The sequence below is a fragment of the Acromyrmex echinatior genome, chromosome 7 (genome assembly GCF_024713525.1).
Source record: "Acromyrmex echinatior isolate Ae372 chromosome 7, ASM2471352v2, whole genome shotgun sequence".
NCBI classification, from domain to species: domain Eukaryota; kingdom Metazoa; phylum Arthropoda; class Insecta; order Hymenoptera; family Formicidae; genus Acromyrmex; species Acromyrmex echinatior.
Window position 1 is genome coordinate 15298910 of NC_141858.1, and position 25839 is coordinate 15324748.

General features: G+C 41.4%; 1 protein-coding gene across 2 annotated transcripts in view; it reads left to right on the top strand.

Moving 5' to 3' along the window:
- Positions 1-25839, top strand: part of LOC105154175 (uncharacterized) — a 217939-nt gene that overhangs the window by 60267 nt on the left and 131833 nt on the right. The window contains exons 1-2 of one of the 2 annotated variants that reach the window (XM_011069522.2): positions 23847-24306; positions 24414-24516. The exons of the other annotated variant lie outside the window; for it this stretch is intronic. Of the exons in view, the coding sequence (XP_011067824.1) occupies positions 24462-24516 (55 nt within the window). The 5' untranslated portion in view covers positions 23847-24306; positions 24414-24461. Of the gene's footprint in view, positions 1-23846; positions 24307-24413; positions 24517-25839 lie in introns of those variants that run through there. 2 annotated transcript variants of the gene reach the window in all.

Below are 25839 nucleotides of genomic sequence, written 5' to 3' on the forward strand. Positions count from 1 at the left end.
TAAACGTCTGGATTTGGCGAGAACGTACGGTTGCCTCACTTTACTGCTCAGAGGCGGTTTGTTAAAACGATCTACAAAATCCCGTGTAATTGGCGGCTCCTAGGTCGACCCCTGGCGCCAATTGAGCTTCCGTATATCGAGCGTCGCCGCCGCTCCACTCGAGACGCTCCCGTGGCCGTCAAAATTGGGCAGCTGTCGTGGCTAGGCTACGTCCAGCTCGCTCGTTTGAGGGTCACGGACACGGCGAATTCGGGATGGCAGATGTGCTGGCTGGTCCCCCGAGATAATTGGCGGGTCCGAGCGCCGTTTCCGTGCATTTCGTGCATGCCGCTCCGACTCGATTATATCCACCTCCATATTGTCTCCGACCCGTCCGTTGTGTCGCCTTCGCTGTTATCCCGCGATTGCCCCGTTGCTTTGTCACTGCGCCACAATGAACGTTCGATTATACGCTGCAATGATCGAAAGAACCATTGCTTTCTTTCTCTTGTTTTTTCTCCTCTTTGACACGCGAGGCTTGACCACGCACGGAAAAAGAGATACCTTTTTGCCTCGTGCGATCAAGAGATAGATAAATGTCGCACGTTTAAGTCTAGATATACAATAAGACTGCATTCATAAAACATTCATAGAATACCGCCCGATATATATTTTTCTTATTATATTTTGATCGAATGCTCTTTTGTATTTTGCTAAAAATAAATCATGAAAAATTAATACCCAGAGCAGACTTGTATGACGTTAAAGTCGCGCGTTTAAAATTAGACTCCCGGCGCTTATCTTTTTCAGCGCAACACTCTGACATGGGGACATCAAGCCAGTGCACAAATTAATTTAAAGTGACAACCGCTCATGATACGCAAATGAGTCGTCGCACATCGTGAGTTATTAAAGAGAGAGAGAGAGAGAGAGAGAGAGAGAGAGACTCGTGAAATTATTAGAGTTAAATTGTATGGCACGTCGGGGCCGAATCAGATGCAGGATTTATCTCGCGAACGCAAGAATCGCGAAGAATGATTGCGAGATTTTTTCCCGTAGAGATTCGAGGCGAAGGGGATGGCTGACGCGAAGGGGAGAAGAAGGGAGGGGGAGGGGGGGACACGGGTGCGGTCGTCTATTTATCATCCGCCAGAGCGCATAGAAGTTAACCATCCCGAACGTTTAGAACGCAGAGAAGAATTTAAATTTTATCAGGGCGCACGTAAGACACGTAAGATAAATTATCATTCTTAATGCAAGGCCTCCTCTCTCCTCTTTACACGGGATGTCCTGAGCACCTTTCTCTCTCTCTCCCTCTCTCCTCTCCTCTCCTCTCCTCTCCTTCTCCTTCTCCTTGTCCCTTGAGTCCTCTCTCGGGTATCGAGAATTTATCGTAGAAAATACGAGAGAGCGTGCGAAAGTCCCGTTCGCCTTTAAGCTGGCATCGACTTACGCATGACATTTCTATCGAGTATCGATTTATTGGTCCTATAACAGCAGGGACGATACGGCGACGAATGGGGGAACAAAGGTCAGCGCAGTTTACACGTTCCCCGAGTGAGTTATCGATGCGCGCGTATAATATAGATATCGATATTCGGTACCATAACCGTCGCATCAAAGTCAGTCACGGAATACTCAAGAATGTCAAGCCCCGTGCATTACAATGCTGATCTAATGTACGTGCAACGTTCCTACGTTCATTGCTGAACGGCATACTGCATCTGGGACAACGACGTCGACTGCGGCTGCTATCCCGCGGCAAGGCAAACACGCGTACGTGTGCGCGAGGCGAAGCTGTTTCTAAAGTGATTCTATTAATCTTTGGACGCACTGTGTCAATTTTATTATCTCGCCGGTGAGCTTACGTCATATCATGCGGCATAAAATGGCTGTAATACTGGAATAAAAATCTTCAATGTCAATTCTTTAAACTGCTCTCTTGACCATACAATTTTTTAACGGCCCTCGATAGTCTCTCTCTCTCTCTCTCTCTCTCTCTCTTTCCCTTTTTTAATAACTTAGTTTAATTTCGACCCGATACCGATTTCATACAGCTAAAAATTCAAAAAAGAATCGGAAGGCTCGCGGTCACACGTAGAAAGACCTGTGAATTTTTTGCCAATGGCCAATTGAATCCGTTACTGTAATGGTTAATTTCCCAAAAGAGTTAACTTCCCAAAAGTACAGTCGAACGAGATCCGGTGATTTCGCAGGAATCCGAAGTAGCGAAAAGTGCGCGTCGCACTTTTTCTCTTGTGCCCGCTCGTACGCTCATAAGTCTCGATCAGATAAATTACGGGCGCTCTTAAAAAAACATTTTTCACTACGGTGGCGGTAATAGCTCGCTATTGATCCACTCTTCCGTCCGTACAACTGGAGAACTACCGGCCGCGACGGTGTGCATGGCGAGCGGAGGCGCGGCGAGGCGAGACGAGGCGAGGCGAGGCGAGGCGAGGCGAGGCGAGGCGAGGCGAAGCGGAGCGCAGAGCGCGGAGTGACTGTGCGGGTGAAAGTTTTCGAAAAATTTCAATCTTTCAAATGGAACGAATGGACCTGGCCCGGGTAATTGTACGAAATGCGGGCTCGACGAGATGCACGCCTAAACGAGAGAAGGGTAGGAAATAAAAGCGTTACGATGGAGACCCGCTTTCAATCAACCTCTGTCCATATATGGGCAATAGATGTATAAGATACTGCGCGCATTGCGTAGTAAAAGGACCCTTAAAGTAGAAGGGCTCGTAGAATCACAAAACTCGGCTCGCGTCGTCTAAATAGAGAGACGAGGCGCCCATCCTACTGTAGTAGCTAATCCATCGGGCTTAACTCTCGGAAATATCACCTTTTGTGCTCTCAGCGCGTTGCCTAAGTGGCGATGTAACCCTCCATTTTTTAACGTGAAAAAAGGATCGTTGCAGATAACGTTATCCGTCGTTCTTCATTGTATACCGTCTCCATTGCAAATTTCGAAAACAATCTCATTAGCTCGTCTCTTTGGCAAATAATCACACTCTAAAATTATGAACGATTTAACATCATGCAATGTTTATATAATTCCCGCCATGTTAGTGATGAATAAACACTAACATGATGTGCATAACTACGTTATGGGTGTAGGTTTAACACCATAGGTATTAAATATAATTTTCATCGTGTTGCTATTGACATAGACGTGAACACCAACATGGTACGTGTATTTAACATTATGAGTGCGGATTTAATATCAAGGATGAGAATTTTACCCTCCCCCCCTCCCCCCGTGGTTTAAAATCTATGATGTTAATTCACAATGTGTTACTACTTCAACGTCAATGCAATAAAAACTTTATTTAACACTTACAATGTTAAATCTATATTTATATTGTTTAGAGTGCAGATTTTTGGATAGTTTAAAATTATCACGTTGTCTACACCCTGTATAACGTACCTTGTAACATGTACGTATCGCGTACACTACTACCATCGTTCGCTGCACTTACACTCCAACTCCGAGGTTGAATTAAAAGTTGGATAAAATCGCGTTTGGGTTTTCTCGAGCCAGCCAGTCGAGCGAGCGCTTGTAATTGTAGCGAGGCATGGTTTACCCAAGCAAGTATCTCTGCCGATTAAATAAGGAGCGCTCGATATCACGGCATACATCCGCGCCAGAATGCACCTCGTTGCAGATATTTAGACGGCTTCGCTAAATCGTTCCCTTCCGCGTCTATTTACCCGGAGAGCCTGGTAAATACAGAGACATTCGGCAAACCCTTTTTCCCACGACAAATGTACCCGTCGTCGGAATTCTGAGGCGGAACGAAAAAGAGAGATGGAGCAAAAAAGAGGAGTACATATGACGTGTGTGTGTGTTTTGTGTGTGTGTGTGTGTGTGTGTATCAAAAGTCGCATGCTATCTAGTTCGCAGGACGTTAGATTTAATTTAAGAAAAAAGTATTTACGTAATTAATTTACGGATTAACGTTTATTAAATGAAAGACCTTTTTCTCTTTCATTTAAAGTCTTTATTTCCTTTAAATTTTACAGAATAAAATTTAATAGATTACTTTGCACTCTCAGGATTTATATGTCAAAATTATATAATACGTCAATGAATTTTTATCACTCGGATTGTGTCATTTCGCGTTTTTTTTTTATATGGCACATATGGACTTTAAATGGATTAAAAAAGTTAAGTTTGAGATACTGCCTTCTTTAAAAAATGACAACTCGAAAAACTAAGTTTCCCAGAAGAAAGGAAACTATTGTTTAAAGAAAATTATTGATTAATAAATTATCGGCAAAAAGAATGTATTCTTAATATAATCACATATTTTCTTTTCGAAACGTTAAAAATCTTTTTCTTGAGTTGTAAGGATTTTTTAATGAAATTCGTTTTTAATTATTGATAGCATAATATATATATATATATTTACAATAATTTATATATACAATAATATATATAATATGTATATATATTTTTTTATTTATTCAATTTATTTATAGTAATAATGAAAAAATGATATTTTTTTTTAGTTGTGTCGCTTTTTAAATAAGGCAGCGATATTATATGACGGTTCCAGAGCATCTTATATATCCGTAGATAGGAAGAAAAAAAGAACTAGAATGAAACGCTACGCGTCCACGATGCGGGAAGAAATGGAAAAATCGAATGGCTACGCTTTTTAACGATTTATGCAAGTTTCTCGCTTTCCTTACATTTTCCGCGCTTGGCGGCGGTGAAAAAAAAAAAAAAAAATTCGGCTCCAGCAGTATCGGACGTACAAAAAGTTCCTCGGCATTTTGAACACGCCGGAGGTCTTTATCGCCGAGGCCGGTCACGTAAGCGGCGCACGTAGACAAAAGTTCGAAATCACATGTAGTGATGTGCGCATCCTCCGGCATACGTGCGCCGCTCTCTCTCTCTCTCTCTCTCTCTCTTCCTCAGTTTCTCGTTCTCATTTCCTCATTTTCCCTCTGTGTTTCCTCCCCCTTTTTCTTCTCTTTCTGTCTCATTCACCAACGCTCTCGCATCACGCATCTCCGCCGTCGTACTCGCGCAAAATAGCGCGAACGGAGTGTGCGGGTGATGTTTAGGCGCATATGGGTGCACTCGGGGGTTGAACGTAAACATGCAGTCGCAGTTTGCGGAATTTGCAACATACGGCCGACGCCGTATAGTAGGGGGGCTAGCTAATGGCCGTGCTAGCGATCGTTATGCTATCGATGCACCCCCAACAGAGCAGCAACGCGTTTATGTACGTTCCAAAGCCCATCGAGTCTCGCCGAGCTCGTCGGGCTCGCGTTGAGTTGCGAGAACCATGGGATCCTTATCGCGAAACGTAAGTCACTTCTCCCCAACGCGCCGGTATATAAGAGTATTAATTAATGCGGCTATATTTCACCGGATGCATTCGCACCACGTCGCTCGTGCGACGTGGAGATGCCACGTGCATTGAATCTATACGTCCAGTTTTCAAGATCGTCTTCGTCGGGATAAGAGATTAGTCGAATCGACGACGATTGGCCAGGCAGGTCGTTTTCGGGCTCGACCTTCGTCATGGACAAAAATAGCCATTCTTAAGTGATGATTTCTTGTTACGTGGCCCCCGTTCTTTTTTTCGTTTCTTCTCACTGTCGTCATTGGATCCAGTTGCACGGCGTTGCAAACGCGCTCGGAAATATGAAAGAGCAGACCAGGGGTACTTTTTTGAGCTCCCGAAAGATCGACGATGATGAATTATTCCGGCCGGTCAGCGTAAAATGTATCCGCGGAAAAATATGGAAGTGATACGGAGATTTGGCGTTGTGTGATCCGCCGATTGATAGAGAATTGCATTGAGACGTATGTACGCGTAAAATACGAGATAGATGTGTATGTGTGTATATGTGTGTGCACGTCACGTATGTACAAAAATATCTCTATATTCCAAAATTTTTTAATTATAGAACGCTGTCGTACGTAAATTTGACATGCAAATGAGTGAAATTATTGAGCATTAAATTATGCAATAATTCAGCAATAGTCAGTATATTATAATATAACAGAGAGCGTGATAAATGATTTAAAACATTATTTTAACAAGAAAAAAATCGATCGAGAAATCGACCAACACAAGTAAGAAGAAAACACATTCGATTAAAAGATAGATCTTGATACGTCTAATAATTTTTGTGTAAATTTTACAATGTAACGCAAAAATATTATTGAGCACCAAAATTCGCCTTAATCGAATATGATCTTCTTCTTTTATCTATATTAAGCATTTTTGGCTAACATTTTATGTAAATTTTACATTGAAAAATTTTGCACAAAATTATCATTAAACATTCAGACCCACTTTGATCAAATATTTCTTACTTATTTATGTCGTTTTAAATTTTTAAGCAGTTTTGTGTTATTGTGTAGGGTGTCCCGAATTTAAATGCACTTTTCTATCTGAAAATCGGCGCGCATACTTTCGCATTACCTCTGAAACATTATCACTCAAGTCGTACACGAAAACAATTCATATTCCGCTTTGAAAACGATAATATTCCGAAAATTACATTTTGTCTTTTTTTTTGCGATTTTCTCCAAAATGAAATAAAAACGATCAAATCTCTAAAGGCATATCTCCAAATCTCTTTTTTTCTTAATTTATCGATTCCCTACGTGCTCTCGAAGTTTGGCCATTTAAATTTTATTGATAAGCGTTATGAGAAGAAATTGGACTATGTGGTCTTATATCATTTCAAGATTGAATTTGATAATGTGCTTATTCTTACTTTCCTTTTAAGTTAATCTTCCGTAAATCGAGGTAAAATTAACATGAATTATGGGGAACTATCTCACACCCCATGGTACTACACTTTACCATAAGTATACTAATTTAGTTTGTCTGGTAACGTCGCAACTCCAGCTACATGAAACGGCAACTTACGCGCAATCTTTTTTAAAAAGTTTTAGAAGTTTACATCTTGCTGGAATATGTCACGCCTCCACTTAGTTCATCGAAGGTTTATAAGTAAGGTATTTGTGTTTATAAAGATTTACATTAAAAGTATTTTATTATTAAAAATATGATATGTATGAAAATCTTGTGTTTACATTAATTAAGAGTGGCTTATTTCCTCGAACGTAAAATTTACGAATCAATAGTAATCCTGCATCATTCAATATTGACAAGTATTCCAGAATCAATTACTGAACGCGTTGAACGCGTTGAAAAAAAGTCGCTTTAATTATGTACAATTATAATGTCGGAAATAATGGTATCGGATTAACTTATTTGTGCGACGCGCGACGTTTGCTCGCCTCGTACAAATACATATTCACATGAGATCAGACTTTATGAGATCTCGTAATTATCGCTTCCGAGCTTGGAACAATTAGGAAGCCGTCGCGTCACGTGCGCGGTGAAACGAGGCGAGGCGTTGATTCGGGGTCGAACTTAACGGCTATCAATGTCGATCAATGTGCATTACATCACGCTTGTTCTAGTCACGATTACGATAGTCAGCTCGTCCGCGTGCAGGAATTTCCAAGTCGGCGTGACGATAAAACGCTAATTGATATCCGCGGAACAATTAGCGCCGAATTAACCACGCGCGGAGGTGTGTAACGGCCGGCGGACACGCGGCGGTGGCGTGGCAAATCGATTGATTCAACAAAAGTTTATCGAATAAACAGCACGGCCCATTTAATTAACAACGACTTCCGCCGCGAGCGGTCTGTTTATAAACGCGGCCACGCGCGCGAACGCGGCTCCGTCGGGCTGCTGCTGCTGCTGCTGCTGCTGCTGCTGCTGCTACATTCGCTGGAGTTCGAAGAGTCGTTTGTAAAACGACAGCGATAATAATCGCTCCTGCAATCGGCCGTTTATTAAAACGCGGTGGAGATACGTGGTCTCTCACACCGCCCGGCCAGGCCGGATAGAATTACGAACCGACCAGCCGTTTTGAATTGGTGCGCGCGCGCCGGAGTAATATAATCGAAGCCTCCCTTCGTAGAAAGAATGTTATTTAATTAATGCTCGTATTTATCGCGGGGACGGCTGAGTTATCGCGTGAGGTAATGACGTAGATTTAATTGCGCGTTGTAAACTATGGTATAATAAAGCGATTGCCGGCAACGACGTTGTATGCCGTGAGCGCATTTTTACTAAATCATTTTCCGTCCCGGACGTCATGAAAATCCGGAGCTCGATTAATGACGCATCATGATTCTTGATGCATCGATCATCGGTTGACCGATTAAGCTGCTTTATTTTCATTGCGTATTGATCGGTAATTATTGCATTATTGACTATTTAACGTAATGACAAAAATGTGAAAGTATCCTTTTCGAAACGCGCCAAAAGAGAACTAGCTCTGCTTTTATGCATTTTGTATACGTTGTAATAGAGATTAATTAATTAATGATGGCGACAGCTATATAATAATTGTACGCGAGTAGAATCCAGTCTATTATAATACAACGACGAAACAATCATCGGGACGAATGCCGGACGATGAAATTACAAAACTTTATCGAATGAAAGCAGAGAGCCACTTAATTAAGGTCCGGCGCCGTGTTCGTACGTGACCTAGCGCCAAATTTAAAAGTGGTATAGAGATGAATTAATTAGTCCGCTCCAATTAGTGGCCGATTAATACCGAATAACGCGCGCCGCATTTGTCGATACACAGCGTTAAACGACAAAACGGCCGCGAAGATGATCGATCCGGCATAAAAGCACGTTGTATGAATGGCATATCGCGTTAATTGGATGTATTTGTGCAGGGAAGTACGAATTATGTCGGCGTGAAAGAAACTCACTCTCTCCGCGTAATTCGGATGGAATAACGTTTGGAAATCGATGAATTTCGAGGAAGGCATATCACGCGGAAAGTGGAGGATCTTTAACGCAGAATTTCCCGCTCTGTGCAGATTTTTTTTTTATATTTAAAAATACGTTGGAATAATAGAAAAAAAAATAAAACTTTTTTTCTCCAAATTATTAGAATTTTGATGTTAACTAAAAAATTTGTCGAAAATATTGCAATGAGTGTCAGGATTTTTCTATATATTTTTTATTTAAATTAAAAAATTTAATTCTGCTTGTATAGCAGAGAGAAACAGGCATATACGATATTGTCCCAAATTTTTAGAAATTTTTCATTCAATTTAAAATGAAAATTTAGGTAGGTACGTAGTATTGATCCAATAGAGCGTATGACAACCTTTAAACAATACATCTACAATTGTTTTGCAAATAGAGGGCTATTTCAATTATTTAAATGACTCGCTCATATGTCTATTCGTGTGTCTACTCGTGTAATCGTCGAGTTGACGAGGAGTGTAGAATTATTGTTTCTGTTTGTAATTCATTATCATATATTATCATGCATAAGAGAGAAGCTCAGAGTGTGTCGTTATCCGCTAGTCATTCGTCTCATTGCCGCTATTGTGCGATTACTTAGCTTCTTACCCGCTTATTTCAGGATTATTTCTAATTTAATATTAATACTAATGAACACTGTATCAATTTTATCGTAGCAAATAAAAATTATCCCATTTTATACAGCCTTGATCACAAGTATAAAGCACCGCCACAAATTAACGTAGACATTCTATATCTACTATATATATTAACGAAAAATAAATTTAAAAAGAAACAATTTGACTGAAAAATAACATTTATTTTTATAACAATTTTAACATTTTGTTAATTCTCCTTTGGCTTTTCCCAAAAACCGCAATAAATTAAGGATATTTTATACTTTGTAAAACATTGATTGAACATATTAAAAATCAAATGTTATGTAAAACTTGATACATATTATATTTTTTCGAAATAATAGATACCAAAATAATATAAATTTAATACTGAATTGAGATATTTAATAACAATAATAAATATAACAATAAATTGACGGGCGATTGAGAGCTAGCAATAGGCGCAGTTATTAAATGCGTGTAATTGACAAAGTATGTTCTAAAAAAGTTCTTGCATTAATTTCACAAGAAATTTCGCAAAAATCAATATTGAACGTTACGGCTTCATTCGAGCCATCATCAGCGATGTCAAACAATGGATGTGTGTGCATTATTCGCATCTTAACGATCCAAGAGAGCAGCCGGAAGAGCCTCTTCAATTCCAAATTTTGAGAAGCATTATTGCCATTAAATTAACTGATTAGTCAAGTGAGAATAGATGCAAACTTTAATCACGCATAACGCAAAGGAGGAAAAAATAGATGAATATAGAATTGAAATCATCAAGACTCACATCCATTGTTTAAAATATACTTTGTCAATTACACGCATTTAATAACTGTGCCTATTGTTAGCCCATCAATTTATTGTTATATTTACTATTGTATTAAATAGATACCAAATGCGATCACACAATTCAATATTAATAATATCCTTTATTTAATATCTCTTTTGCTTCTCTAACACTCTTGATGAATCTGAAATTGATTTACTAAATAAACTGATATCGTATTACTTCTCATTCAAGTTTTAAGAAATGAACATTCGACGAGTTGTTCTGTTGCGAATCGACGCCGTCTAGCCGGCACGTCTCGCCGACTGATTAAAAATTGTGCGCCAATGATAAATCAATCAATCGATTGCAATTAGCCGCTTGCTCGTTAATGCCGAGGCGGCGTTATCCGTAAAAGTGACTTGAAAGAGTAAGAGGTAGGGAGGCGCAGAAAAAGGGAGAGAGAGAGAGAGAGAGAGAGAACGCGAACGTCAAAGCGCCGATTAATTAACATCTACAGTGTTATCTTCTCGACTAGTCGTCCTCAGTGGTGTGTACACATTCGCGATGACGGCCATGCGGTAACTTTAAAGTTAATCCGCGCCTCGGTTTGCCAACTTAGCTCATCGCAAGAGCGCGCGAAGAAACCCTGGCTCTCCCCCTCCTTCCCCCTCTCCCCTTCCCCTCTCTTTCTCTCTCTCTCTCTCGCCCTGTCCTCGTGCAACTTTTCCGCGGTTACTTTTCCGCTTAAAATAACTTGCCTTAACTCAATTATTTCTCATTAACTTAGCCGTTGCGCACGCGGGCTTCTTTTTTGTCTCCCGGCCAACTTTTCACTACGGCGCACAATGGCCACGATCGTGGTGGAAGGAAAGGCGGTAGAGACGACAGTGGGCGAGAGAGAGGGTCCCCAAGGGGGATGAAAAGGGGGCTACCCGACTGTGTGCGCGCGAGGGTTGTGCACGCTATACGGGGGGGGGGGGGATGGTGTATGTAGGTACAGCGAAGCGCGATAAGTACACGACGGGGAATTTATTGTACTCTTCAATGGTTAAAATTAAAAGTTGGGGGGGGATTAAGTATTTCTAATCCGAGGATTCGTGAAGGATTGAAGCGATTTAAAGTCGAGGCTCGAGAGATTCAAGAATCAAAGTTTGAGATTTAAGGTTCTGCGAATACAGAAGAGGGTCAAGATCTAAGTAGACGCGAGCGCTTTACTTTCAAAAATATATATATATATATTTTTATTCCTTCTACCCTTTCTACGTTTGAATCTTTAAAAGATTTACATGAAAACGCCGTCTTCATCGTATTATCCGTTGCCACGCGCATCGTCCTTACACTTACCCGCTGTAACATCGTCGTCGTTCTGCGACATTTCGACCACCACGTTTGCCAGTAAGAGTCGGGCTAGATTTACATGAGTAACGCTCATCGCGGCTTTATGGAGCGAAAGTGAAGCTTTCTTATCCGACTTTATGACTCAGCCGGAAGAGAACTTCGCAGAGAAGTCCGAGTGAAATTTAGCGTGTAATATTGAATGCTGATTAGGATCGACGAACGAGCGAGCGAACGAGTGCCAAGAGCGCGGACGGTAATCTCGCTGTTTAAAATAGAGATTTATTCGGACACTCGAATGCCACGGCACGGTCAAAAGGTCGAAAGAAGAAAAAAAAAACGGACGGAAGGAATGGTGAACGATCGAGAAGCTAAGAAATATTTGTAGTTACCTTCGTCGATACGAAACTATCGTCGAAGGCGAAACGCTTAATGCGCCTTTGATCGTCGTCGTCGTCGTCGTCGTCGGTGGAATCCAAACTGCGATGACAGTGAAAGAAAGAAAGCGAAATAAGAACACGTTACAAGGAGAGGGAATTATCTTTGAAAGTTAAAGCTGGCGCTCGTGCTTGCGGATCGATTCGCGCCCTACGAGAGCTCTGCAATTTAACTGTGCGATCCCTCTATACTTTTCCCTCTTTTACTCTTTCTCTCTTTCTCCCTCCTTCGTTTACTTCCAGTAAAAAGGATCCCATGATCTTAATTCCAGTTATTAAATCTTTCAGTCGACGCGGGCGAGCGCTCGTACGCTTGTGTTATATTCGCCATGAATAGATGTTTACTTATTACAATTATACTTTATAATGGCTTCCCGCACCGCGCACTTCCCGAGAGAACGAGAGAAGCGCAACTTCTTCCTGCCTCTCAACTTTGCCGGAGTGCATGCAGTTTTGCACCCTTTTTGAAACCTGGACGTAGCCATCGTCGGTGTCACCGTCGTTGCCGGACCAAAGTTTGACACAAACGTGCGCGGTCAACTGTAATAATGAATATAATATTCATACTATTGTAAGACTGAGAGAGAGAGAGAGAGCACGCGGTTTAGCGTCGAAATTACTATTAGATATTAGTCAATCGGAGATATCTCTTTGATCGTCTAACAAGCCTCGTGAAAAAGGAATGCAAATAATTTGAGGAAGGCCGTAATTTGCATGCCAATGGATGAAAATCGCGATAACAGTCCCAATTATACATTTATCAGAATTATTAATACGCGCTGATGTTTAGATAATTAAATACAGTTTAATTTAATATATACAATTTCTCTTGTATGTTATACGCGCTCGTGCATATTTGCCATATATTTTCACATAATAGTATTTACAATAATTTATTTACGCTGTCTCTCTATTAATTAATTAAGTAAATTTTTAAAAGTGTCCTTCAAAGAAGGATATCGAAAGGAATGGAAATAAAAAATAAATAAGCGGAAAGACACGAGCGTTATGTCACACGAGACATAACACAGACGGATAGATTCCAGTGGAAATTTCAGCGGAAGGGCTAACGTCAGCGAATCTCGCTGGCGTAACGCATCAGACCCCGCATCACATGCAACGTTCTCGTAATATAGCTGCCGGGCGGATCGCTTCGTATCGCTTCGTATCGCTTCGTATCGCTTCGTATCGCTTCGTACCGAGGCATGTAAATGGGCGAGTGCGAGTTCGAGCTTACGGACGCGTCTTTACGCGGACGGCGCGGCGTGGCGAACGTTCGTTCGAGCTATCCCCCGGGGGGTCTGTTACCCTGCCTCTCTGCCTGCCTTATTCTGCCGAACTTGGATGCGCACAAAGCGGGCATTCCGTCACTTTGTAACGATAAACTCGGCGTAAGGTTTGTCAAAGCTAATTGGATGCGACTCCTCGACTCCGCACCGTGTCGGCTGTGCAATACTCGAAATGTACAAATTCGCGAGCATGCGCGCGCGTGCACGCGATTCATTGACCCGGATATCGCTCACGTTCGTCGGGCGTCGTCGTTTCCTCTGGGGATACCCGTTCGAGATTCGTCATATCGGCTCTTTTGCAGAGAGAGAGAGAGAGAGAGAGAGAGAAACGACACCGCTGGACCCCGATCTCGAGCTCTCTTGGCATCGGGAGAGCGCGATGCCCGAATACCACTGCCAAATCGAATTTTTACCATACGCCACGTCTCGTGTGATAAATACGACAGAAAAATATTTGCGATATTCGAAATTCCTGTTTGCACGTTAGGGCGGGACACGTTTCGCCGCTGCTCGCTGTACTATCCGCGATCCAAAATCGAGAATTATCTCTCTCACCTTCCCTTTTCTACATCTTTCCCGCGAATACAATTTATCGAAACGTTTATGACGAGTATCACGAGAATGGAATTGCGGAATGGAATATACATTGAAAATGTTTCCTCGTTCGATCGAGTGGTCTTTTCAATTTCACGTTGCAAGTCCACTTGAAATTAAAACGCACGTTATTTTTTTTTCTCCCCTGGCTGTAATTACGCTATAATATATCACGGAACGGCTAAACGCTCTTCCCAACCTGCCGCGTGCACCAGATCCATACCATTACGCGATAATCTTCAATTTAAATAACAACGTGCGTGGAACGTCTCGAACGCCATTTCCACTATTACATTTATTATCTTTCAATTATTCAATCGAGATCAAAAAGGGCAATAATAGGGACGCCCGGCAAAGGAAAAGAATCGTGCAGCGTAATGTTAAATACATAAATGCAAGAGCCTGCTGTGCGCGATCTTGACTCAGCGCTCGTTTCACTTCGCGACCGTGCCAACGCGTGCTTGTGCGTGTGCGTGTGTGTGTGTGTGTGTGTGTGTGTACCACCTCTCTCTTTCTGTATGCATTTCGCGTACAATACACGGTATAGCAGCCGTTAACTCCATCTTTGCGTGTACCGCACCTGAACGAGCTCCGATAGCGCGCAGTCGAATGCGGTGGTACACGAAAAGTGGCCGTCGCGCACAGTTATAATTACACGCGTAATGATAAGAATATACGTCCTGATAAGACGAAATGGGTGTACTCTTATCATTCCCGTTCGATCAACGCGGATTATATCGTGCATATTCGATGCTTTTCACTCGTGCTCTCTCACTCGTCTCACTCTCTATGTCACGCCAACCTATAAACCTCTACGTTTTCGCGTTTTTCTCCTCCTCCCTCCTTGCTATTTTTCCCTTTCATCCCGTATGATACTGCGGCGTACCGACGTCACGTCTGCAATCGTCGGTGGATATTTTTCATTTCGCGCGATCTCCCGTTTCCAACCAGCTCTTCGCCGCGCCGGGCGCTTTAAAAAGTATTACTTATCCTGGATTTTATCCGCCCGACCGATCCCAGGTCAGATCAATCACTTATTCGTGATCGATCGCGTAACGCTTTAAGGATGTTTATAAGGGAAGTAGGAGCGATGAGAGAAGGATATACACTCGTGCGATTCCCGATGACACGATGTGAAAGGCGTGTATCGTATCCGCTTTGCTTATGTATGAAATTATTTTCTCTTCGCGGATATAACTCCGCTTATCGCGAGCAGATTAGCGATGGAAACGAGCTTTGCGATATTTCCTCGTAATAATTATACGGATAAATGACGACATCGGATTACTCGAATAGCGAATTACTTTACCTTGCATTTTATTATGTACAGAAAAAAAATTTTATATTCGCGTTAAAACCGATTCTTATTAAAAATTTTTGTTTTATTTTTTTAACAATATGTGAATATCCTTTGTGGACGGTTCGGATTCCACTCTTTTTGTTTTGTAAACTGTTTGTTCGATTTTTATTATGGTCTATGGAAATTTGATAATATTTTATTCGATTTAAGGTAAAGATTAAAAAATTAAAATAATAAATTAAAATGATAAATGCATTACGGCGGACACAATTTCAAAAGAATAATCTAGCTCGGTCTTTTAGGGATTTTTTGATTGCAAAGAGAGAAAGAGAGAAGCCATTATTGCCACCTTTTGTTACACATTATACGATATGTTCATCCTTCATATTTCGATAATTTTCAATTGTTCATATAATTAAACAAATAATAAGTTTCCTAACCGATAAGTCTTATTTAAAAAAATAATTTCTTCTCTGAAATGTGTTCTCTGTTTTCTTTTGTTGATGAAAAAAAATAACCAAAAATACGCCAATCTTCAAAGATTGATTTTTACCGAATTTTCACCCTATTAGAATTCAAACAGCAAAAATTATCTATTACGGTTGTAACATTTTTTTATGTATTGCCAAAGATTCATAATTTTTTAATTTTCCGCCCTGGTTCTCAATTTCCTTATTAAAGTTAAAAAAATGCACAAAATACATGAGTATTATTATTTAAATAATGTAATTGTCTGAAGCTAACAATACTTTTGAAAATAACGTAGCATTATCACATCATTTTCTTAAGGCGTCTCCAAACGACGTGGCCAACGTTCGCCAACATTAGCAAATATCATACACACGACATACATAATTATCTATATTGAATGTAGGCTAATATTTAGCGAACGTGTGCAAAGTTAGCGTATACATCGACCATATTGTCTGGAAACGTCTTTGTACGTACATTATTTGTGCATTCATTTTTTTAAATAATTCTTATAAAAATAAATAAAAATATCAATAAACATTTTTATTATTAGAAAATGAAATATCAGCGATAAATGTCATTACTATTTTTAAAAAATTATTTACAATATTATAGATTTCGAAATATGTTTATATTTTAAAAATTGAGCAAGAAAAGTTAAAAAATTATTACTTAAGATACTAATGTATGTTAAAGATAATGTAAAAATGTATTTTTCATAATTTTACTGAGTGTTCAGTAACTTTGCTGATAACTTTTACGAATGTTCATAAGCAGGTAGGATGTATTAAACTGACGAGTAATTCTATACGTTTGTGTGTTACTTGTTAATTTTATTGAAACTTTGTGTAGAGTAGTAAAAAATAATAGACAAGTATTCTTTTTATATATATACAAAGATGCAATTAAAAATAAAAACTATTCTTGGCACTTATAAATGAATGTATAAGGTAAATGTATCAGTTAGTGGACCTGACCCAATTCGTTGGACAAAATGATACGAAATTTTTAATATTAAACTTTTAATTATGTATGACTCTAAATAAATTTGTTGTTTATAAAAATTTAATAATGAATTAATTTAGAATCGTGCATACCATTAAAAGCTTTATATTTGAAATGATTTATATCACTTTGTTCAACAATTGATTCATATCCACTAACTGGTATATTTACTTTAATTAACTCGTTGCATTTAAACCCATTGGAGCTATTTTTGAGTTTTGGAAATATGACAAAAAGTTTCCATGTTACAGAAAGGAAATTCAATGTAGAAATTATAGAAATCAAAATGGCGAATTCAATATGGTGACCTGTAAATTCAAACTGTCTTATCTCGTTCTTTACCGAACCCAGGATTACTCAACAAAGTGATGGTGAGCGTTTATGCTCATTGTTTTTTTGTACTTTTTGTCTTTTATTATTACAAAAAAATTTTTTATGTTTTAAATAGATTTTTTTTATAGATCTTTTTTTTATAACATTCGTTTCTTTGTATTCCATTATTTTAAAAATTTTTTGGTAACTATTCAACAAAAGGTCAACATCTTAGAAAAATCAATGACATATGTTGTCAAAGTCTTTATCTTGAGTAACCTCCAACAGATTTTAGCAATCACTGATTGTTCGGTAAAAAGTTATTCCTAATATTATCTCGCGTGAAATTGACACACTATCAAAATTTGAGTGAATTCGTTTAAGACACGTGAAATGTGTTAAATTTAAATATAAATTTTCCAACTATACAGAGGAACATGTTGCGCGCAGTGCCGTTCTTGATATTAAGAAATGAACAAACGTACGACACGTCACTTTGAAGTTACATTAAGTCGGGATCTTAATTTCCTACGGAAACAAAGTGGTCCCCGTGCTTCTCGATAAAGCGAAAGAAATAGAGAGAAAGAGAGCTAGGGAGAACACAGTGGCGAGTTTTCCACGAGGTCGCGAAACGCGTTTTCCCGGCTTATTATTTGCGTTAAAACGAATTTTATGTATTCGCGCTAGTACTCGCTCGAGTACTTAGCAAGTTCGGTGCGTGTTTTACGACAACGGGAGCGGGGCTGTAGCATGTAACAATGGCGCTGCTTTTTCGTGATAAAGGGTTATGACCGCGTCTTGAACTTTTATAAAGGACGTGCCAAGTTAGGAAGGCCATGAACGGCAAACGCGTCTTTGGAACATCGCAAGACTTTCGGTCGGGGTGTTACGCGAACGAAGGTGCGCGCAACGAAGGTATCGTAGATACAAACCAACTACGTACGTATTATCTATGCTTTTATATCCCGGTGTGCTTCGTAAATGTACGTAAATATGTCACATCCAGCGTCAGCGGCTAGATTTTTCGAGGAGGAAAAGGAGAAAGAGGAATTGAAACGAATTCTGACGTCTCATTTTATCGAACGAGAATTTAGGTCGTCTCCGGTATAAATACCTAAAATATAATTTCACGCACAGATTTTGCACTACACTCAGAATCACTATTTTTGCCGGCGGCTACGAACGGGAATTCAACATGGATTCGCGATTTTGCCTCGTGCCCTAATTAACAACAGCGCGCAAAACATAGAATATGCATAGAAGACGAATATAAAAGCTCCGGGAAATGTGTGTGCACATTTGCGAACGTTTTGAAAACCTACGCTTTCGTGTTTGTCATTTTTTTTTTCCTATTACACATTTCTCAGAACATATTTCAGCATTGAGCTCTTTCATATGGTTGGTATATACATTAGACGCACGTTTCAAGTGCTGTGGATACGTTTTAAGCGAACGTTAGCCCGTAATAAATATAACGCTTTTCGAGAATGAATAAAAGAGGGGGATGTAACGGTGCGTAATTATAGCACCAACTGACTGTCAGCGTTTAATACAGAGTTTCACTTGTCTAATGCGAAGACCGCGTTTATTGTTATCGCGTGCTGACAACACAGCCGCATTCAGCGCTCTAAACGCCTAGATATACGAAGACGGCGCGGCTGAATTCCGTATTCAAAGTTCTTCGTCGCGACTTGCTTCGGGTCTCCCGTTTCTCCGCCCGCCATCTTCAAGATAAACGGCTCATATATCCTAGATGTAATTCCGGACGGCGGAGAGACGCGCCAGGACAGTTTCGGCGGAAAAACTTGGCACGTTCAAGGACGAATGTTCGTTCCGCGCGACGCTCCTTTCCCGTCGCTTTGTTCTTCGTTGCGGCGCGGCGTCGACTTCCGGTCGACGTTTTTATCATCACTGTACGTCCCGGTGATGGTCGTCTCGTGAAAGCTAAGCTCGTCAAGAGGTGCAATTTGATGTATAGCTTGTTGGGCCAGGTAAGTTTGCTCCTCGCAAAGATGCCGTTGACCTGTTACTATTACGCTAGATAGGATTAACCCTTCCGGCCCACCGCCGCTGCCGCTGCCGCTGCCGCTGCCGCTCACCGTCACAGAGAGCCGCGTATACACGTGTATACATATACGTGTATACACTTGTATATAACCTGTATACCATGCCAGTGTGCTACTGGAAGCGTGCACGGTACGCTCGTTAGTGGTCTCCGAGTCGAAACCCCTGAAATTTCCATATTCGTAGTTGCGCACGACGAGACCTGGCGGCCGGGATTTTTAACGCTTCATCTGTTTGTACCTCAAACTCGACTGCCAGACAGTTTCGTTCCGCACACGGTCGGCGATAATGCAATCGAGTTATCTGATGTGTCGTGCAAATCACTGAAATTACTCTTTAGAAGTGCCTGTTTAGAAGGCTACTCGCACGTTATCATTGGCGACGGGCATTTAACTCGAAATCAAACTTGTACTTTATATTTATTCCGTAAAATCTCATTACGATCTCATGGAATTGGAGACTATGATGACAGAAAGGAGGCTATTAAAAGTCTACATCGTTTATGATACGTAATATATATACCTGTAATAAGCATTTAAATAACTTTTTATAACCACAATCTAAAAGTTTCTATTAGATAATGTTTTTTTGCAAATACGTAATTTTTAAATACGATTAACATTATTTTTATCTCTTGTCTTGCGTTTATAACAATCATCGGATGAATGTGACAGACTTTTTATTTCTTGTAAACAAAAACTATACACCATAAGATAAAAGGCATAACATTATGAAAATTTTATCCGACATCTACAGATATGTCTTAAACATATTTATGTTAATTAGACGTCTTTTTCAATCAATTTTCACTGGATAAGATTCTTTTTTGTCAACTAATCTAATTATTAAACAATAAGATATTATTGGACCGTAGATAGAGATGTGAAAACTTGATCAAAATAGGAAATAAGGACTCATAACGGTTGAATTATTTAAGCATTAAAGATCCAGCTTCGACCTTTATGGACCCTTATTTCCTATTTCCTATTCGTTGAGTCTTCTCTAATTATTCTCAGACACATCGAGTCCTTAATCTTATTAACAAAGACGAAAGGGATGTACTCTTATGCTATATCGGTCAATTGCAATTAAGTAGCTATGTACATGTCAATTTGGTTCGGACTAACTATCACGTAATTCCATCATGTTCATGACGTCGTCTCGAAATTACGTTCTGCAAGGCTGCATCCTTGTATACCATTGAGAAGCACCGTAGCCATGATTGTCGATATTCCCGCTAATGTCTTTCCTCCCTTGCCAAGTATCAAGTAACTTCGTTATATTTGCGATATCGACACCTCGATACGTCACACCACCGGAATTACAGTCCAACGATTCGCGCGAGCCTCCTCATCTACCAAGCGACTCATTAGCGACGTGCCGGGATTGTTCGATTTAATGCTAATATCATCCGCCACGATATGGCGAAAAAAAAAAAATTCAGTTTTATTCGTTTTACATCCGCGACACGGATAAAATCCTCCTACGAGCGCCGATAATCGACTACGCTTCTTGGCGTACCCGCGTAGTCGTAACCACGAAATTAGGATCTGGAGAACCGCCATCCATGTCTATTATCAACGGCAACCGGTAACTAAGCGCGATGGTTAATGCTCCGTCCGTTTGTGTGGTGCGATGGCGGCGAGTATCGAGTAATTTCATTAGCGCCGTGCACGACGTCGACACCTCGACGTCGCGCGTTCCGCGCGGATTAACGGACCCTGCGGCGCGGCGTGAAGGGACCGCCGTGATTCCCCGTCGTCCGCTGTCGGCGTTGACTAGCGATGCGGCTAGTCACGGTGGCGCGATAGATAGACCGCGACAATAGTATCGGGCCAACAGTGGGCGTCTATCTCCTGTCGCATCGCTAGCCCCGTCGTTAGTCTCTCGGCGCGCTCGCGCCCTTAATCTAATCCGCGTGCCCTGCAGTTAGGAAGCAGCTACTGCGGGAGGGGGAGGGGGGGGGGAGAGAAGGAAACAAATCACTCTCGGTTACACACATGCGTCTTGCGTACGCCGATCCGGGTCATCCGCATTGACCGGTCCATCTCGCTCTTAGACCGTCATCGACCGACATCGTTTCGTTCCCGTTCATAAACACCAGCTTGTAAAAACGAAAATCTGGGATCGGCTGCGGACGGAATGGGACACACGTTTGCGTGTCAGACGTGGGGAAGAGGGGGGGGGGCGGGGGAGGGTGGACTAAGAAGGCCGGGCGCTCTACGAAACGAAATAGGACAGAGGGGATGTATCTGGGAAGAGACGACGCGGGGGTCGCCAGAAAGATGGCGCGCGAATAGACGCGATTCTGATTACTTCGGAGGGTCCCGTGTTGCCATGGTGGATTTACGCGCGATACTACGGGACTCAAGGGCTTCATGCTTCGGAAATAAAGGCAAGAAGAAAAAAAATACCGCTGTCCGGAGAAAGAAACGTGTCAGTGCATAATTTTCTTCTTTCTGCTTTTCTTTCCTCCGTCCGGGGCAATTCCGGGGAAATTTTTCGAGATGTATATACCGATTGTTGGACTTGCCTGAAATTAATTGACGCTCGAAATGAGAGAAATATGAGAAAATATGTGAATCAATTCGATTTCCGTTAAATTATAATCAAAAACGCAATTAAATTTGCAGATATATATTGTAATAGAAGTTATAATTAAAAACAGACTAGCAATTATTATTACGATAATTTATATTATGAATGTTTTATCGTCACAATGGTAACTCTAATTAATTGCATTTCGCGCCGCCCCACGCGCGTTTCGACATTTAAGAACATTCTCAGGCGGATCAATATTTTGACAGATCAATAACGGGGTCTCGGAAAAATGGCGGCGCGCCGCGGGCCCCGCGTAACTATAAATCCGTCACAGGTTCCCAGTTGTACCTGACGTCCGCAAACACAACATTGCTTTTCGTGCACTCGCATATATCTGTTTTTTTTCTGCGTTTCCGCCCTCGGAAGCGAAAAATGCGCGCTATTGATGCACCAGTGGAAGTTGCATTTTCCCTGCGGTACCTTTGATTTTTCGATATTAGGAATTCTCATTACGTACTCCTCGTATTTTACTTGGCGGCGACCCCGCGTGCACAAACGCATGCACACCCCCGTGATATCTCGGCCCTTCCTCTACGATTACATCCCTACCGCTCTCATTCGGTTCACTACGCCTTCAGGTGCAACCTGACGCCATACATGCTAGATGGAATTCGATATAAGCGTCGCTTGAACACGGAATCATTTAACACGAGGAGGAGGTAACTGAAACATTTCCAGCTCTTATTTCTCAAAGACCTAATCCTTTTACTTCTTCCTGTAAAAGAAAAAATAGATGATTCGCGCTGCATGAGACACGAGACTCTCGACCTGTCTATAACGTATTGTCTTTGACGATACATCACTGTAGAATATACTTCGTGCGAGGCAATCTCGGATGCTCACAAGTTTTAGCATGTATTCATACGCGTACATCTCTCTCTCTCTCTCTCTCTCTCTCTCTCTCTCTCTCTCTCTCTCGCGTATTTGACTTTATACCGCATAGCTTAAAGTTTCGAAGAAAAACGTTCTACATAACTCGGCGCACTTATATCGAATTCGCCCGAATGTAGACCGCATTACGTCACCATAGAAAGAGTTTAACCGAAGTTTAAGAGGAAAGGTATCGAGGAAAAGCGAGAGTGGGAGATAGGGAGAAGAAGGTTAACTTTTCGGGCTACCATCCGCGCGCCACTAAAGTCGGAACGATACAAGAAGCCTATCGCTTGAACGAGAACCGAGTCGATATATCCTATTCGTTTCCCACGACTAAAGGAATGCTTAAGTTTAAGTGCGGATGTGCTTTTATTCACTTGGCGTGGAGAGGCTTAGACTTAATAGAATACGGATACTTTCAGTCAAGTCATTCGATATCGTATCACAAGATACCGGAGAAGTGTTTCCCTTCGAAAATATCGATAACTTATGACAATCCAAGAGAAAACAGTATCGTGAATAAATGAACTCTAATGCGATACAATATATTATGTAATATTATATTTTATAATATACAACATTTTACTTTAAAATATATAATTTGATATATAATAATACAATACGTATATACATATACACATACATTAAAATAAAGGCGAGATAAATAACTTAATTAAAGACAATAATGATATTTAATAAACGCCGGGTTCGAATAATTGTTTCATAAATTTTAACGACAAATATTATATATATATATATCGTATATAATATTTTATATATAATACATAAAATATTTTTGTCGTTAAAATGTGTTGAAAGATTATTCAAACTTGATACACCTAATATCAATGTTGTGTTATCGATAATTAATATTATTTAGTTCGTTGAGTTGTCTTTTATGTTGGTCCAACTTTCCAGCTATCTATGGCTCGTTGAAAAAATGAAATATTATTGCAAATCAAAATAAAAAAAAACCGAAAATATAAAACGTTCGATATTAATTCGCAAAAATTTTTATCCGCATTAATAGTCCGTTTTGCGACGGTGCGTAGAATGCAACTTCCGCACAGGCGCTCGTAGAAAATCTCTCGCTCTCTCCTTCCTTTCCTCATCCCCTCCCCTCTTTTTCCCCCCTCTCTCTCTCTCTCTCTTTCGGATTCGTTCGGACTAGTTCGTGCCGGGATACCCCTATTTCGGCCTCGTGCTCCAACATCGGGTACTCTCGGGCGCGTGTGCGAACGACCGAGAGAGAGAAAGAGAGAGGCGAGAGAGAGAGAGAGAGAGAGAGAGAGAGAGGGGAGGGAGGGAGGGGGTTACTGCCGCCGGCCACGCGCGTAAGGGTGGGAGACGGCGCCCCGCGCTCTAAAGCCCGTAGGCCGCGCCGCCGCCACTACTCCGCACACGCGATCATCGTGGGGTACGGACGCACGTTCTCTCTCTCTCTCTCTTTCTCTATCTCTCTCTATCCCTCTTTCTCTTTCTCTATCTCTCCCCGAATGCCTCCTCGCCGCCGCTGCCGCCCGCTATTTCCGCGCGACGCGTGTTCGCCGCACGATCGGGACCCGCGTGTGCCCCGTGAGTGTCGCCGTGACTCGCCGTGACTCGCCGTGAGAGGGTTAATGAGTGCGCGGTGCCTCGACAAGGAATAGTAAGTGATAATTAAACGTTAAAGGAAAGGAAAAAAAAAACGAAGGATAATATTCAAGACGGTCGACAAGTCTGTCGACGATTACCTGTATACGACGCGATTGTTCACAAGTGGATTTTCAATGTGAAAACATCGCATCTTTTCGTGCGTGGTGTGCGATCGAAGAGAAACCGGAGTATAGTGCACTGTGAGGAAGCGATTTGATTTTCGAAATTTCATCTCGCGCGTGCAGTTTTCGAGCGACGCGCGCGTTTCGCGCGATTCCAATTTCCGATTTCTCTCTTCTCTCCTTAGAGTTGAACGACTGCAGTCGGAGGCGGTAAAAAATCGAGCGGAATCATCATGGATTGGATTGGTCTGGCCGTCTTGTTATTGTTCTGCCTCGGACGGATCAGGGGTAAGTGTTGTGTGGTTTTTTTTTGATTTCCAATCGGTTGGACCGGCGGCGGCGCCTCGTGCGCTGACGCATGAATCAGGGCCTTTGTCAAACGAGAGGCTCTGCCACCGGCTCTGCCACCGCCACCGCCACCGCCGCGCCGTGCTGCTCGATCGATTCGATTAATCGCCGACGATCCGCGTCGGGAATGCGCGGCGTTTCGGACATCCGCTGGGGCCTGCCCGTTGCGCGACGCGCTGTTTTGCTTTTGTTCGCAACGCGACGTCGATGGCCTATTTGCGGCTCGCTATTATGAACGTCGGCCGGTGCAACGGCTGATGATAACGCGCACGTCGAGCCCGCTATCTGAAGGTAGCAATCGCAAATTGCTTCACAACAGGAGTCAACACTTATCATCCTCTAGCCTCCTCGTTGCTCGATACAACTGTCTCCCACGATATATTCCTTCCGATGGCCACTTTACGCCTTTACTAGTGCGTAAGTTTCGCTCGTCGTCCTTCAACTTTGAAGATGTTTCCTCGTTTAACTTTAGTAATTTTTGACTTCGACTAGAATATCGCGTCTACATTCCCACCTAAATTCTCGCCATCTCGGTACTGGTGCAGAGTTTTTCGGTGCCTATGCTATTTTCTCGCTTCTCTGCTCTTGAAATTGGGAAAGTTATGAAATAGGAGAGATATAGTTTGGAAAGGCTGGCCCTGCGTTCGAGGATATTACTGATTCTTGCCGCACTAGCCGTTTGAAAGTAGTCATACATTTATTCTGCCACGACGGGAATGACAGTCTATTGGTAATAACTAAAGTGCTGACTTTCTGAATTTTTAAGCAGTCCCCCGTGTGACTTATGCATTAGAGTCTGCAAAGTGTAACTTTTGAATACTTAAGTATTGGAAATGGTTTAAGAAACGATAAAGTATACTTTTGGATCCACGAGAACACCTAAAGGTATCTACTATAATGCTGATCTTTGTTTAAAAAAAAACAAACGTGAGATATAAAATTGACGCAAGTTGGAGTGTGACAAGTTTCGTAGATGTCTTCGCATATTGAATTTTAAACGATCACTTAAAACTATTTCGAGCTCATATTATCTACTCGCTCGAGATAGTTGGCTGGGCAATTGAAATCTATTAAAATTTCGTCAAGATGTCAAAATATCAAATGGAGACAATTCGCGAGTTTGCGCCATCTCGTTTCTTCTCTTAATCCTTAAGCTGTCATGCTGGCGTACAGAGAATGTCATATTCGAATAAAACTGCATAAAATAATAATAACATCCGAGTGGTCTTCCTACATCTAACGCTCTTAGTGATCTTTTAAACA